The following is a 12,613-nucleotide window of genomic DNA, read 5'->3' as shown; positions in this document are numbered from 1 at the left end:
CTACAAACTCTCTAAAACCTATTTCAAACTTGATCAGGAATTGATGCAGCTTATATAAATGAATTCTCCTATGAAAAATATCTACATAAAGGTTAATAAAACACAATAGTCACAAGCGAAAGTCATCCATGGCTAGCAATCGTAATTTTTCTCATTCAACAATTCATGATATCAATAGATGGGTTCATAGCTTTGATTTTAGTACCAAAACCAATTTTACAGCCTACAAATTAGAAGGAATCAAGGCTCTGAGGAATGTGAAAATCAAGTGGGACTTCCTTTGTGCTGCTGTGAAATTCTGGGACCCCGAAGGTCATGTGTTTTGGCTTAACACTGCAGAACTCTATCTAAAAATTGAAGAATTTTCTGCTATCCTAGGCTATGATCCAAGCAAAAAATCTGTAGTGGTTTCCTGTGATCCCAGGCAAAAGGAATCTTTGTCTGATGCTCTCGGTCTTCCTAACTTGATCACTGATAGTATGATTGAAGGTCATATGGTGAATTTTCGCACAATTATCTCTTAGCTGGTTGACAAATGCACCTATGGAGTGACCGACAATATGTAGAAAAACTTGGTTTGGCTTTATGCATGGTGGGAAAACTTTTTTTTTTTTGCTCCAGAAGACGTGGTTTTGTGAATGCAAGAGACATAAGTGTTGTGAATCAAATTAAGGATGGTGATAATCCTGTTTCTTTGATCTTGGCAAAAACTCTTCTAGGACCAGATGTTGTAGTTCATGGTGGAGAAACTCAGAACTTCTTAGGGAGTCCTTTAACTTTGCAGATATGGCTGATGGAGTGATTGGACATGATTGCTAAGCCAACAACTGGTAATTACAAGCCTAGCAGCTTTCTTAGCAAGGCTGTAATCAAGACTAAGTGCCAAATTGAGAGTGACTGGGTGAGGTTTTTAAACAAGAAATCCAGTACCTCAATTCAATGGGACTGTTATTGGTGGAAGTGTCCACCCCCTCCACTAAGGTCTCCAGGATCAGACCATATCTTCCTTGTTGGGCTGTGGAGGGCAACTTTCTACAGGGAGATAGACTCTTGAGGCAATTCAAATATGAACAAGGAATGCCTAGTGACAAAATAAGAAGACCTTTCATTCCTGTGGACACCAATCCGACTTCTGTAAAGAACATGCTATTGAGTTTAGAGATGGCTGACTGAGTGGACCTATCTTTTGTCAAGGTTCACTTTCACATGATGACTACAGAATACTCTAACTGGTTGGTGAACAAGATTGTAGACAAGGAAGCTGAGATGATTGCCATGAGAAAGTAGTTTCTCAGAGATAACCAGGAAAGACCCGATGAAGACAATTATGAATTCAAAAGAAGGGATAGGGATGACCAAGTACCTATCACAGAAGAAATTAGTGATCAACAGAAAGAGAAAAGATTGAAGACAAATTGACCTTATTTTTTGGCTTTGAACATGTTTGTTTAAAAATTTGAAGTAAAAACTCTTATGTTTGGGAATTATTTAGGATTTGCAGGTTAGGAATTCTATTTAAGGTGTACGCTTTTGGGGTTTTTATTTTATTTTTTATTTTTATTTTTTATTATGGTTTGTGATGAGAAAGAAAAATGTCATATTTTTCTTCCTTAATGTTTAGTCTTTTATATCTAAAAGTACTCATTATTCTCATATTTTGATTTAGGATGCAAATGGAGGCATTAAGTGCAAAACGTAGCTAATTGGGCGATTCTGGACAGCTTTGACATCGCATCGTAATCTGGGTATAACTCTCTCATCCAAGCTTCGATTAAGATGATTAAAGATGCTATGGAATGCCAAGACAAAGATCTACAACTTTCATCTTTTGGGTTTTGAGCGATACAGGCTGCATCAAGGTCGAATTCGGGCTTGAATTTGCTACACCTCCTTTGTTGATGTTCTGGAATGTTCCTTTGCCTGCAATTCTAATACGCATATCTAATGTGGTTTATCTTTGGAAGCTTCCAGATCTGATGCACGAAAATTCCAACTGAAAAACACCATTTTACTAGTTATATTAGGACTTTGTTTTATTTTTAATATTTTTCCTTAATTAGTCAGATTTGGATATTATTATTTAGAATATTTTTATGAGATTTTGTAGGCTTGGGAATGGGGGAATTAACGTGTAAAAGGGGGAGGAGAAATCAGAATTGGACACACACGCCTCTCTCTCCCCTCTTCTCTAACTTCTCCTTTGAGTTTTCATCATGGCCTTGCGTGGCTAAAACTTTTATACTTGGTTGAAGGAAACTGAAGCGTCGGAATCAATAAAACTATGAGATCTAATTTGTTTTTATTGTTCAATTTATGCTTTGAATATCGGATGTTCTTTTGTGCCTATTTTCATGATTGTCTTGTTTAATTACTAGGAGGCCTACTAGTTTATTATTCGTTGCAATCTACTACTAGGTTAGATATCAAATCCGTAATTGTTTGATCTCTCTAACTTGTGAAGCAACCAAGATTTAATGATTTACTATGTCTGAAATTATTAGATCTTAGAAAGAATGCTCGACTAAATTATTAGACCAAGGTTTATTTTTTTGATTGATTTTGATACTTGAATTTGAATTGTTCCTTAGTTGTTTTTTTTCTTTCTAAAAATTGTTTTCATTATACTCAACCCCCCCTTCCTTGTTCACGTAGCATAAAACTATGCTAGATACTCTCTATGGGAATGATCCTTACTCGCACTACTACATATATTTTTAGGAGTATAGGTTTTATTTTTGGTTGCTAGCAACAGCACACCAAATTTTGGCACTGTTGTCGAGGAGTGATTCTAGTTGATTTTTTGTGCTTCTTGTGAACTTTATTTCATGCTTGAAATTTTCAACCAAAAAAAAAAAAATCATTAGTTTTTGATAGTTATGGTTTTGGTAGAATTCTAATTGCAATAGAACTAGGCCTTGATAGTATAGTTTTTTGAAGTTAAACGACATTCTGAGCAAGACTAGTTAATCCTTTGGATTACTAGCCCCACCCTGTCGAGGCTAGATTCCATTTTTTTTCTAGGGTTTTTAGGCAATTTTTTTGTTTTAGCATAGATTTTATTTATTTATTTTCATTACTCTAGATTTTTCCTAGTCTGTTTCTCATGGTTTATTAGAGTTTCCTTGATTGTTTATGACTGTAACTCGATCTTCTAATCAAGGTGATTTGTAGTATGATCCAGAAATAGAGAGAACTTTGTGCAAGTTAAGGAGGGAAGCTAGGAAAAATTTTGAAGAGCACAATCTAGCTCTTGATTCCCTGTTTGCTAGCGATTTTGATTTAGAAGGGGACAAAGTCATGGCTAAAAATCAAACTTTGAAAGAGCTTGCTGCCCCTGATTTGAATCAACAACCCTTATGCATAACATTCCCTACTTTAAATGCTACTACTACTTTTGAATTAAAATCTGGACTAATATATTTCTTGCCCACTTTTCATGGCCTTGCAGGTGAAGATCCTTATAAGCATCTAAAGTAGTTGCATGTGGTATGCACGAGTATGAAGCCCACAGGGGTGACTGAAGATCAAATTAAATTAAGAGCCTTTCTGTTTTCTTTGAAGGATTCAGCTAAGGATTGGCTCTATTATATACCCTCTAGGAGTATTAAAACATGGAATTAGATGAAGAAGTTGTTTTTGGAGAAATATTCCCAGCTTCAAGGGTGACCAACATTCGAAAAGAAATTTGTGGTGTAAGGCAACACAATGGAGAGTCCTTACATGAACATTGGGAACGTTTCAAGAAATAATGTGCAAGCTACCCCTATCATCAAATTAGTGAGCAGCTACTTATCTAGTATTTCTATGAGGGCCTTCTACCCACTGATAGGAGCATGATTGATGCAACTAGTGGAGGAGCTTTGGTGGATAAAACTCCCGAGGCCACGAGAAATTTGATTGCAAATATGGCAGCCAATTCTCAACAATTTGGCACCAAGCTTAACCCTCCATCTAAGCATGTTAATGAGGTAAATATTTCCTCCCTTGAATAACAAATAGGGAATCTAACTTCTCTTGTTTGTCAAATGGCTGTAGGTAATATGCAAATGGCAAAGGCTTGTAGGGTTTGTTCGGTAGTAGGACATCCAAATGATATGTGCCCAACTCTTCAAGAGAAGCCCATTAAGCAAGTGAATGTGGTAGGTGGTTTTCCAGGACAATCGCAAAGGAAGTATAATCCCTATTCAAGCACATATAACTCGGGATGGAGGGATCATCCCAATCTTAGCTATGGGAATGCACAAGTAAATTAGCCTATGACTAAAAACTGCCCAGGTTGCCAGCAATATAAGTAGCCATACCCCCCTAGACAACAACCGGGCCAAACTTCTAATTCTGGTATGTCTTTAGAAGATATTGTTAAGTCTCTTGCCACTTATACTTTGCAATTTTAACAAGAGATGAAACAATTTCAACAAGAGGTAAGGGCCAATATTCAAAGTTTAGATAATTAGATGGGCCAAATGGCAATTGTAATTAGTCTGCTAGAGGCACAAAGTTAGGGGAAATTACCCTCTCAAACGGTAGTAAATCCAAGATAAAATGCAAGTGCAATCGCTTTGAGAAGTGGTAAAGAGGTTGAGATTCCAGTAAAGGCAGCCCCTGCATCGTTGAAGCAAGAAAGGGAGCAAAATGTCATTGCAGACAAGAATGTTCCCAATGACGATGAGGTACGTAAGCATAAGTTTCCACCTCTTTCTGATTATAAACCAGTACCTCCATTTCCTCAGGGTTTAGTAGAATCTAGAAAATATGAGCAAAATAAAGATTATATAAGACTTTTCGTAGATGCAAGGTAAATATTCCTCTTTTAGATGCCATTAAACAAGTATTTCATTATGCTAAATTCTTGAAAGAACTGTGTACAATTAAAAGGAAACAAAAACTTAAAGGATGTGAGAAAGTGAGAGTAGGGGAAAATGTTTCTGCAGTTATTCAAAGAAAACTCCCTGCAAAGCGCAAAGATATAGGTATGTTTACTATCCCTTGTACAATAGGTAATACTCAACTTGAGAAGGCCATGCTAGATTTAGGAGCTTCCATCAATGTCATGCCATATTCTGTATATGTTTCTTTGAAACTTAGACCTTTGAATAAAACTGGCTTTGTGATTCAATTAGCTGATAGATCTATTGCCTATCCTAAAGGGGTAGTTGAGGATGTTCTTGTGCAAGTTAATGATTTGGTTTTCCTTGCTGATTTCTATGTGCTTGATATGGAGAATGGTGATCAAACCACTCCTATTTTGTTAGGAAGACCATTCTTAAAGACATCCAAGACTACGATAGATGTTCATAGTGTCACACTTACCATGGAATTTGAAGGTGAGATTGTTAAATCTCTAAAAATGTAGTTTTTTTCGAATCTATATTGAAGGCTGTGTACGCATACTTGAATACACGTACACATATTTCATATATGCGTATGCATACTTGAGTATGCACCCGCACCTCGAATCCATATTTAGGTAAAATCTTGTTTTTATTATCTTTGATCATTTTCCCTATGTTATTTGATTCTGTTTGACTCCATTTTAGGTTAATTATTTAGGTTTAATTGCTTTCCATGTTTTTTTTTGAATCTTTTGCCACGTTTAGCTTATTTTATAACCTTTCTTTATGTGTATGTTTTAATTGATATCTTCTTCCTTTTTAGTATAATATCATTGACTTGTGCTTTATTTGTTTCCTTTTATATTGTGGTGTGATATGTTTCTAACATGTTATGTGTGTTATTCCTTTAAGTGCATGATGTATGTTTAGGATAAGGATTATGGCTCTCTTGATAAAATCTGAATGTTCAAATAGTGTATAAAACACCTTGAACTTTTAGACCCTCAATTTACAAATTACCAATTCAAGCTTAATATCAAACAATATATGTGCGGAAAATGAACATAAGCTTATAACATAATTGATAAACAATCTAAACCAAATAAAATCACATCCACAGTAGAAATTAAATGGCAAAGATTAAGGGAAGAGAGATGCAAACACAAGGACAACACAATGATGTGTTATCGAAGAAGAAACCAAAACCTTCGGTATAAAACCTCTCCGCCGCCCTCCAAGCGGTAAATAATCTACTAAAGAATGAAGTTGAAATATGTGAACAATAGAAGACCCTCCAAGCCTAATCTACCCAGTGTACCTAAGCCCTCCAAACTCCTACTCCAATGAGGTTACACTGAACCTATTTCTTCTTTAGCTTACCAGATTCCGCTATAATCTATAGCAATATAGCATCAACCAATATGAATTGGTTCCTTCCTAACTGCTTCCCAAGCACCAAATGGCCTTCTCACAGATATGGGTATGGTGAGAAAAGGTTTTGGCTAATGTACCTCTCAAGGATGTAACAATGGAAAGGGTGAGAGTTGAGAAATTTGAAGAGTCACTATGTAAAGATTGTGGATGAGTCAATCTTATTTTTCTTTAGGATCTCTCTCTCAAAATTCTCTCTGGAAGCTCTCAATATTTCGTGGGTATAAGGGGTATTTATACTGGAGTGAGAAAGGAATGCGAAGAATCAGTTTTTCCATAACAGAGTGGACTGCGACATGGCCTCGCAACTTGACTGAGTCGCAAATCCAAGACACGAGCTAACTGAATGGCTAGTCTGGACTTTTTGTCCGGTAGTGCTATAGCTAGCATGACGGTTCAACTTCTCTACATGCTTCACTCGTGTGCATCATTTGGTAGCTTGCAAGTCACAAGCCATCCACGAGATCCAACCGCGAGTCCCTACTTCACTACACAGGCTTGAGCATTTCTTCACACTCTCTCACACACTACCCTTACTTGAATCCCACCTAAATGGAGGGTTACTAATTACTAAATTACAAGCAAATTTGGCATGGAATAAAGCCAATAAGATGGTTAATTAAATTCAACCTTACAATCTCCCCTTTTGGCTATTCTGTGACAAAACCCTAAAACAAACTCTAGACTTAACATATAAGTTAGGAACAATTGAACAAAACTCACTCACACCTAACTCTAGAATCTGTGAAGCTCTTGAGCCATAAGAACAAGTATCTCCCGAAACACAACAACACAATATGATCATTGTATGCAGAAAACTTGTAATGCATATGGAGCAAGCACAATGCAATCAAGCAAAAATGAAATTAAAGAATAAACCATGGCTTGACCAAAAACAATCACTATAAATAGTGACCACAATGCACATTCACCCAAGGAATGAATATCTAGACATGCAAGCTAATAAGTTCAATGCAAAGTATCATTTGTATGTCTAATACTCAACTGATACATAAACACTAGGTAAATGCATCAAGGATAAAAATCCAACAAATGGAACAAGAGTGATGTACTTAAAGAAAATGCAAAACATTAAAAAGCAAGTATTACGCTACAAAGCAAAGGTACAAAAACTAAAGTACATAGAAACTGAATATCAACTTATAATCATTAAACCATAATCACACAAGTTTTAAAACTTAATCACATAAACCAACCATGAGTTTAAAAAACCAAGAAATTAAAATATTGTTCAAAACATAGTACCACCTCCATCATCATAAACATAAAATAAAAACTGAGGTAAAAACTGCTAAATGTAAGTAGGCTCACCCTCAAATTGGAACTCCCCCTTAAGAGTTACCCCAAAAATCTCACCCTTTTTGATCGGAATGGCCAAAGGGTCACAGTTGGGTGGAGAAGCTATCAAACTTTGCCGACAGGACATTCATCTGATCTTGAAGTGTAGCCAGTCTGTCAGATTGTTCATTCTCCATTGAGATGACCCAAGAATTTCGCTATTTCGATTTTGCTAGTCCTTGGGAACAACGTAGCATCTTTAAGCCCATCAATCCTCTCGAGGATGATCTGGAATGCATCTGAAGGTACAGTTGATGAAGATGAAGCTCTGCTCCTCTTGCCACAACCTCTTGAGGTTGAGGGTTCTCCTGCAGCCTCTGTCTCAGTGTCCATGGGTTCACCTTCTTCTTGGTCACCTTCCTCTTCATCACCCGGAAGACGAACTCTTATCCTTGTGATGGTTAGCTTGTTAACTGCTGAGGGAGTAGACATTAGGTTGATATCTTGAGGGATCTCCACACCTTTTAACCTAAAAAGCCTCATAAGAAGGCTAGGGAAAATCAGCATGGCCCTGGTGGTTATTCTGGTCTCATCCACAATGGTGTAGAAGATGTGAGCATTGATGTCTATGTAGGTTTTCTACTTGAGCTCCATAAGGAAGATGGCTCTGGCATTGTTGATTGTGGTCAGCTTCTTCACTGGGTATAGGTTAAACAACATAATCACTGTTAGACACCTCATATCTGCTGGAAAGGCTGCGGTGTTGAGGCATCTCCCCTCTCTCACTCCACCAATATATGTCTGAACCGTTTCTAAGGACAACATTATATCCTTATAATGAGTGAAATCATGATCATCTATGCCCTCAAAACCTAACACATCATCTATGTCATCCACATCTATGGTAAATTCCTTTCCTCATATCCAACAATTTATCCCATGCTCTCTTAACACTGCATTGGCATAAAACTCCTTGATCAAAGGATCACAAACTCTAGGCAAGTCACTCAAATGCTTATCCCAACCCCTACCCTCAAAACAGCTTGGAATGAAGGTGTCCTTCAAATCCACTAAGTCAATAAATCTCTCCTAGATGAGAGGTGCCTTCAAGTAGAACTCTCTATATCTCTCAAAGTGATGAGGAGACCTGAACTTGGTATTGTCCATCTTCAACCTTTTATCACCCTTTTTGGCAGTAGTTTTCTTCTTGGTAGGAGTCATCTACATAACATAGCAGCCAAGCCCAATAAAACAAAAAAATAATAGATGAAAACTCAAAACATTAGTAACATGTTAGTGGTGTAAGGTTGAATTTATTCAACCATCTAATTGGCTTTATTCCGTGCCAAATTTGCTTGTAATTCAGCATTTAGTAACCCTGTATTTAGGTGGGTTTGATGTAAGGGTAGTGAGTGAGATAGAGTGAAGATTGCTCAAAAGTGTGCAAGAAAACAAAGACTCGCGGCTGGGACTCGCGGGTGACTCGCGGCTGCAAGCCGCCAGACGCAGCACATGTGCCAAGCATGCTGGAAGGTGAACAGTCATGCAAGCTGGAGCACTACAGGACAAAACAGGACAACTGGCCATACGGTTATCTCGCGACCGGATCTCGCGACTTAGTCAAGCCGCGAGGTCAAGCCGCGAGCCACCCCTGTTTTGTTAAACCTGACGTTTCACATTCCTCTCCCACTCCAGTATAAATACCCCTTTTACCCACGATTGAAAGAGAGCTTCCAGAGAGAATTTTGAGAGAGAAACTCTAAAGAAAAACAAGATTGATTCACCCACAATTTATACCTTAGAGTCTCTTCAAATTCCTCATCTCTCTTCCTCTCCATTGTCAAATCCTTGAGAGGCATTATACCAAACCTGGTTCTCACCATCATCATCACTGTGAGACAGTTGTTTGGATTTTTGGGAAGCAGTTAGGAAGGAACCAATCTTCATTGGTTGATGCTACGGTCTAGTAGTGGAATCCGGGAAGCTAGAAAAGAAAAAGGTTCGGCGCAACCTCGTTGGAGCAAGAAGCTTGGAGGGCTTAGGTGCACTGGGTAGATTAGGCTTGGAGGGTCTATTGCTGTCCATGTATCCCAACTGTATTTTCTAGTGGATTGTTTACCGCTTGGAGGGCGGCGGAGAGGTTTTACGCCGAGGGCTTCGGTTTCCTCTTCGATAACACATCGCGTGTTGTCTTTGTGTTTGCATCTTCCTTCTTCTTTATCTTTGTCTTTTTATTATCTACTGTGTATTTCAATTTGGGCCATTTGTGTCCCTCATTGCTATTTTCTGGCCATTTTCATCCAGCTATTAGGGTTTCTTCATTGTCCCTAAATTTCCGCTAACCCACTGCTAATAAAGTTTGTTGGATTGTGTTCTGCCATTTCTCTTGTTCATAATGCAGACTAGTCATGTCTCCATTCAAGAAAGCTGCTGTGAAAGGAGGTAGTTCCAAAGGGAAGGAACCAGTAATTGATGTTGATGATTACCCTCCTCAAACAAAAGGGACTCGCTCTTCATTAAAGAGCTTCAATCCCAACAAGTTCAGATCATATACAGCCTATCAGTCTTATGAGAATTACTTTCTACATGCCACACCATTACTAGAAAGAGCTGTGGATCAGCCCTCACTTCATGACACTGACATTCCGAAATGGTTTGCTCACAAGGATTGGAATTACCTTCTCTCTGATCTGGATGACACGTATGAAAATTTGGTAAAAGAATTTTATGCTAACGCAATTGTGGAAGGAGATGAACTTAAGTGCTGGGTTCCGAAAAAGAGCTTTTCTGTCTCTCCTACATATCTGGCAGAAATTCTTCACATAAACAGACCAATTTTCTGACATTCACCTATTTACGATGATCTCTGTCCTGATGAGGAGCTTCTCAAAGAAAGTCTTGGTCAAGATTTGGAGTTCTCACCCAATGGGAAATCCATCAGTGTTTCCTCTCTGTCTCCAAAACTGAGAGTGCTTACAATTGTGATGTTTCACAATTTGTACCCTTTATCAAGCACTAGGTATATGAACCTCGGATGTGCTTTGTTTCTTCATGATCTAATCTCTGATGTGGAAATAGACATCTGTGCACATATCTTTCATGTTCTGCGCAAAACGGTTCTTCGAACTGAGTCTCGAATATGCGTTCCTTTCTGCAGTCTCATTTCACGGATCTTGAAGCTCAAGGGAATTTATCCAACGGCAGAAGAATCTCCTATCTCAAAACCAAGTCCAATCAACATGCGTACATTCAATGCAAGCATTGGACATAGTCGGAAGAGAGCCAAACCAGAAACTTCTGCATCTCACAGTGGATCTCATTTCAGCACTCTCTCCCTAGATGAGAAACTTGATCACATTGTATCCTCTGTCCACGAGCTGAATACAAAGATGTCTGGACTCACAGCTTCTCTACACCATCAAAGCACTCGATGGGATATGAAGTTTACTTCTCTTCAAACTCAATTGGATCAAATTCAGAGAAAGTTGGAAGAGGATGAACAGCCTATTCCATGACAAAAAGGGGGAGTGATAGGCATGATCAGAGGGGGAGGATATTACCTAAGGGGGAGTGTCTCTACATTCTTCTTCAGTTTAAGTTTTCACTTTAAGTTGATATACTCTTGGTTTGTAAACTGTTATTCAGGATGTTTTGTGTTTTGTACCCATGTGCTTTTGTAAGCTTTTAGGGTTAATGTTTTATGCATAGTTTGTAGGCTTTATGGTATGTACCTTGCTTATTGCAGCCTTTATGCTATGTTGAAATCAGTACTTTATTCTAAATGTCCTGCATTTTGGTTTATGTACTGTCACTCTTGTGCCCTTGTAGGATTGTTCCTAGATGCATATACCTTGTGTACTATGCATTGGTTGAGTGTTGAACATACAAGTGTCTTGCCTTGTGCTTGTTAACTTGTAGGTCCTTGTGTTCATTCCAAGTGTGAATGAGCACTGTGATCACTACCTTGTGATGTTCACTTAGTTGATCAAGCCATGGTTTGTTTCTTAACTCCATATTTGCTTGATCACATATTGCCTGTTTCATATGCATTTATAATTTTCTGCTTACAATGATCATGGTGCATTGTTGTGTTTCAAGAGTATTATGTCCATATGATTCAAGTGCTTCACAGCTTCTAGAGTTAGGTGTGAGTGGGTTTTGTTCAATTGTTCCCAACTCACATTTTAAGTCTAGAGTCTATTTTAGGGTTTTGTCACGGAATAGCCAAATGGGGAGATTGTAAGGTTGAATTTATTCAACCATCTAATTGGCTTTATTTCGTGCCAAATTTGCTTGTAATTCAGCATTTAGTAACCCTGTATTTAGGTGGGTTTGATGTAAGGGTAGTGAGTGAGATAGAGTGAAGATTGCTCAAAAGTGTGCAAGAAAACAGAGACTCGTGGGTGACTCGCGGCTGCAAGCTGCCAAACGCAGCACACGTGCCAAGCATGCTAGAAGGTGAACAGTCATGCAAGCTGGAGCACTACAGGACAAAACAGGACAACTGGCCATACGGTTATCTCGCGACCGGATCTCGCGACTTAGTCAAGCCGCGAGGTCAAGCCGCGAGCCACCCCTGTTTTGTTAAACCTGACATTTCACATTCCTCTCCCACTCCAGTATAAATACACCTTTTACCCACGATTGAAAGAGAGCTTCCAGAGAGAATTTTGAGAGAGAAACCCTAAAGAAAAACAAGATTGATTCACCACAATCTATACTTTAGAGTCTCTTCAAATTCCTCATCTCTCTTCCTCTCCATTGTCAAATCCTTGAGAGGCATTATACCAAACCTGGTTCTCACCATCATCATCACTGTGAGACAGTTGTTTGGATTTTTGGGAAGCAGTTAGGAAGGAACCAATCTTCATTGGTTGATGCTACGGTCTTGTAGCGGAATCCGGGAAGCTAGAAAAGAAAAAGGTTCGGCGCAACCTCGTTGAAGCAAGAAGCTTGGAGGGCTTAGGTGCACTGGGTAGATTAGGCTTGGAGGGTCTATTGCTGTCCATGTATCCCAACTGTATTTTCTAGTGGATTGTTTACCACTTGGA

At 38.5% G+C, this 12,613-nt stretch overlaps 1 protein-coding gene across 1 annotated transcript; it reads left to right on the top strand.

Annotated features, from left to right (window-relative positions):
* Positions 1-3,611: 3,611 nt before the first annotated feature.
* LOC115985432 lies at positions 3,612-5,353 on the top strand. The gene is made up of 5 exons (XM_031108370.1): positions 3,612-3,697; positions 3,830-3,968; positions 4,036-4,073; positions 4,568-4,795; positions 4,876-5,353. Exons 1-5 carry the CDS (start codon positions 3,612-3,614, stop codon positions 5,351-5,353), a joined length of 969 nt encoding a protein of 322 aa, XP_030964230.1.
* Positions 5,354-12,613: the final 7,260 nt, after the last annotated feature.

Source organism: Quercus lobata, chromosome 4 (assembly GCF_001633185.2).
Source record: "Quercus lobata isolate SW786 chromosome 4, ValleyOak3.0 Primary Assembly, whole genome shotgun sequence".
NCBI classification, from domain to species: Eukaryota; Viridiplantae; Streptophyta; class Magnoliopsida; order Fagales; family Fagaceae; genus Quercus; species Quercus lobata.
Note: the sequence above shows the minus strand (reverse complement) of the source record. Positions and strands in the feature narration are given on the sequence as shown.

Excerpts from the sequence above, each read along its gene's own strand:
- LOC115985432 (XM_031108370.1), top strand. The coding sequence starts at position 3,612 with ATGGAATTAGATGAAGAAGTTGTTTTTGGAGAAATATTCCCAGCTTCA. Across the intron at positions 3,969-4,035 it reads CATCTAAGCATGTTAATGAG|GTAATATGCAAATGGCAAAG; the intron begins GTAAATATTTCC and ends AAATGGCTGTAG. Across the intron at positions 4,074-4,567 it reads AGGCTTGTAGGGTTTGTTCG|TGGTAAAGAGGTTGAGATTC; the intron begins GTAGTAGGACAT and ends CGCTTTGAGAAG.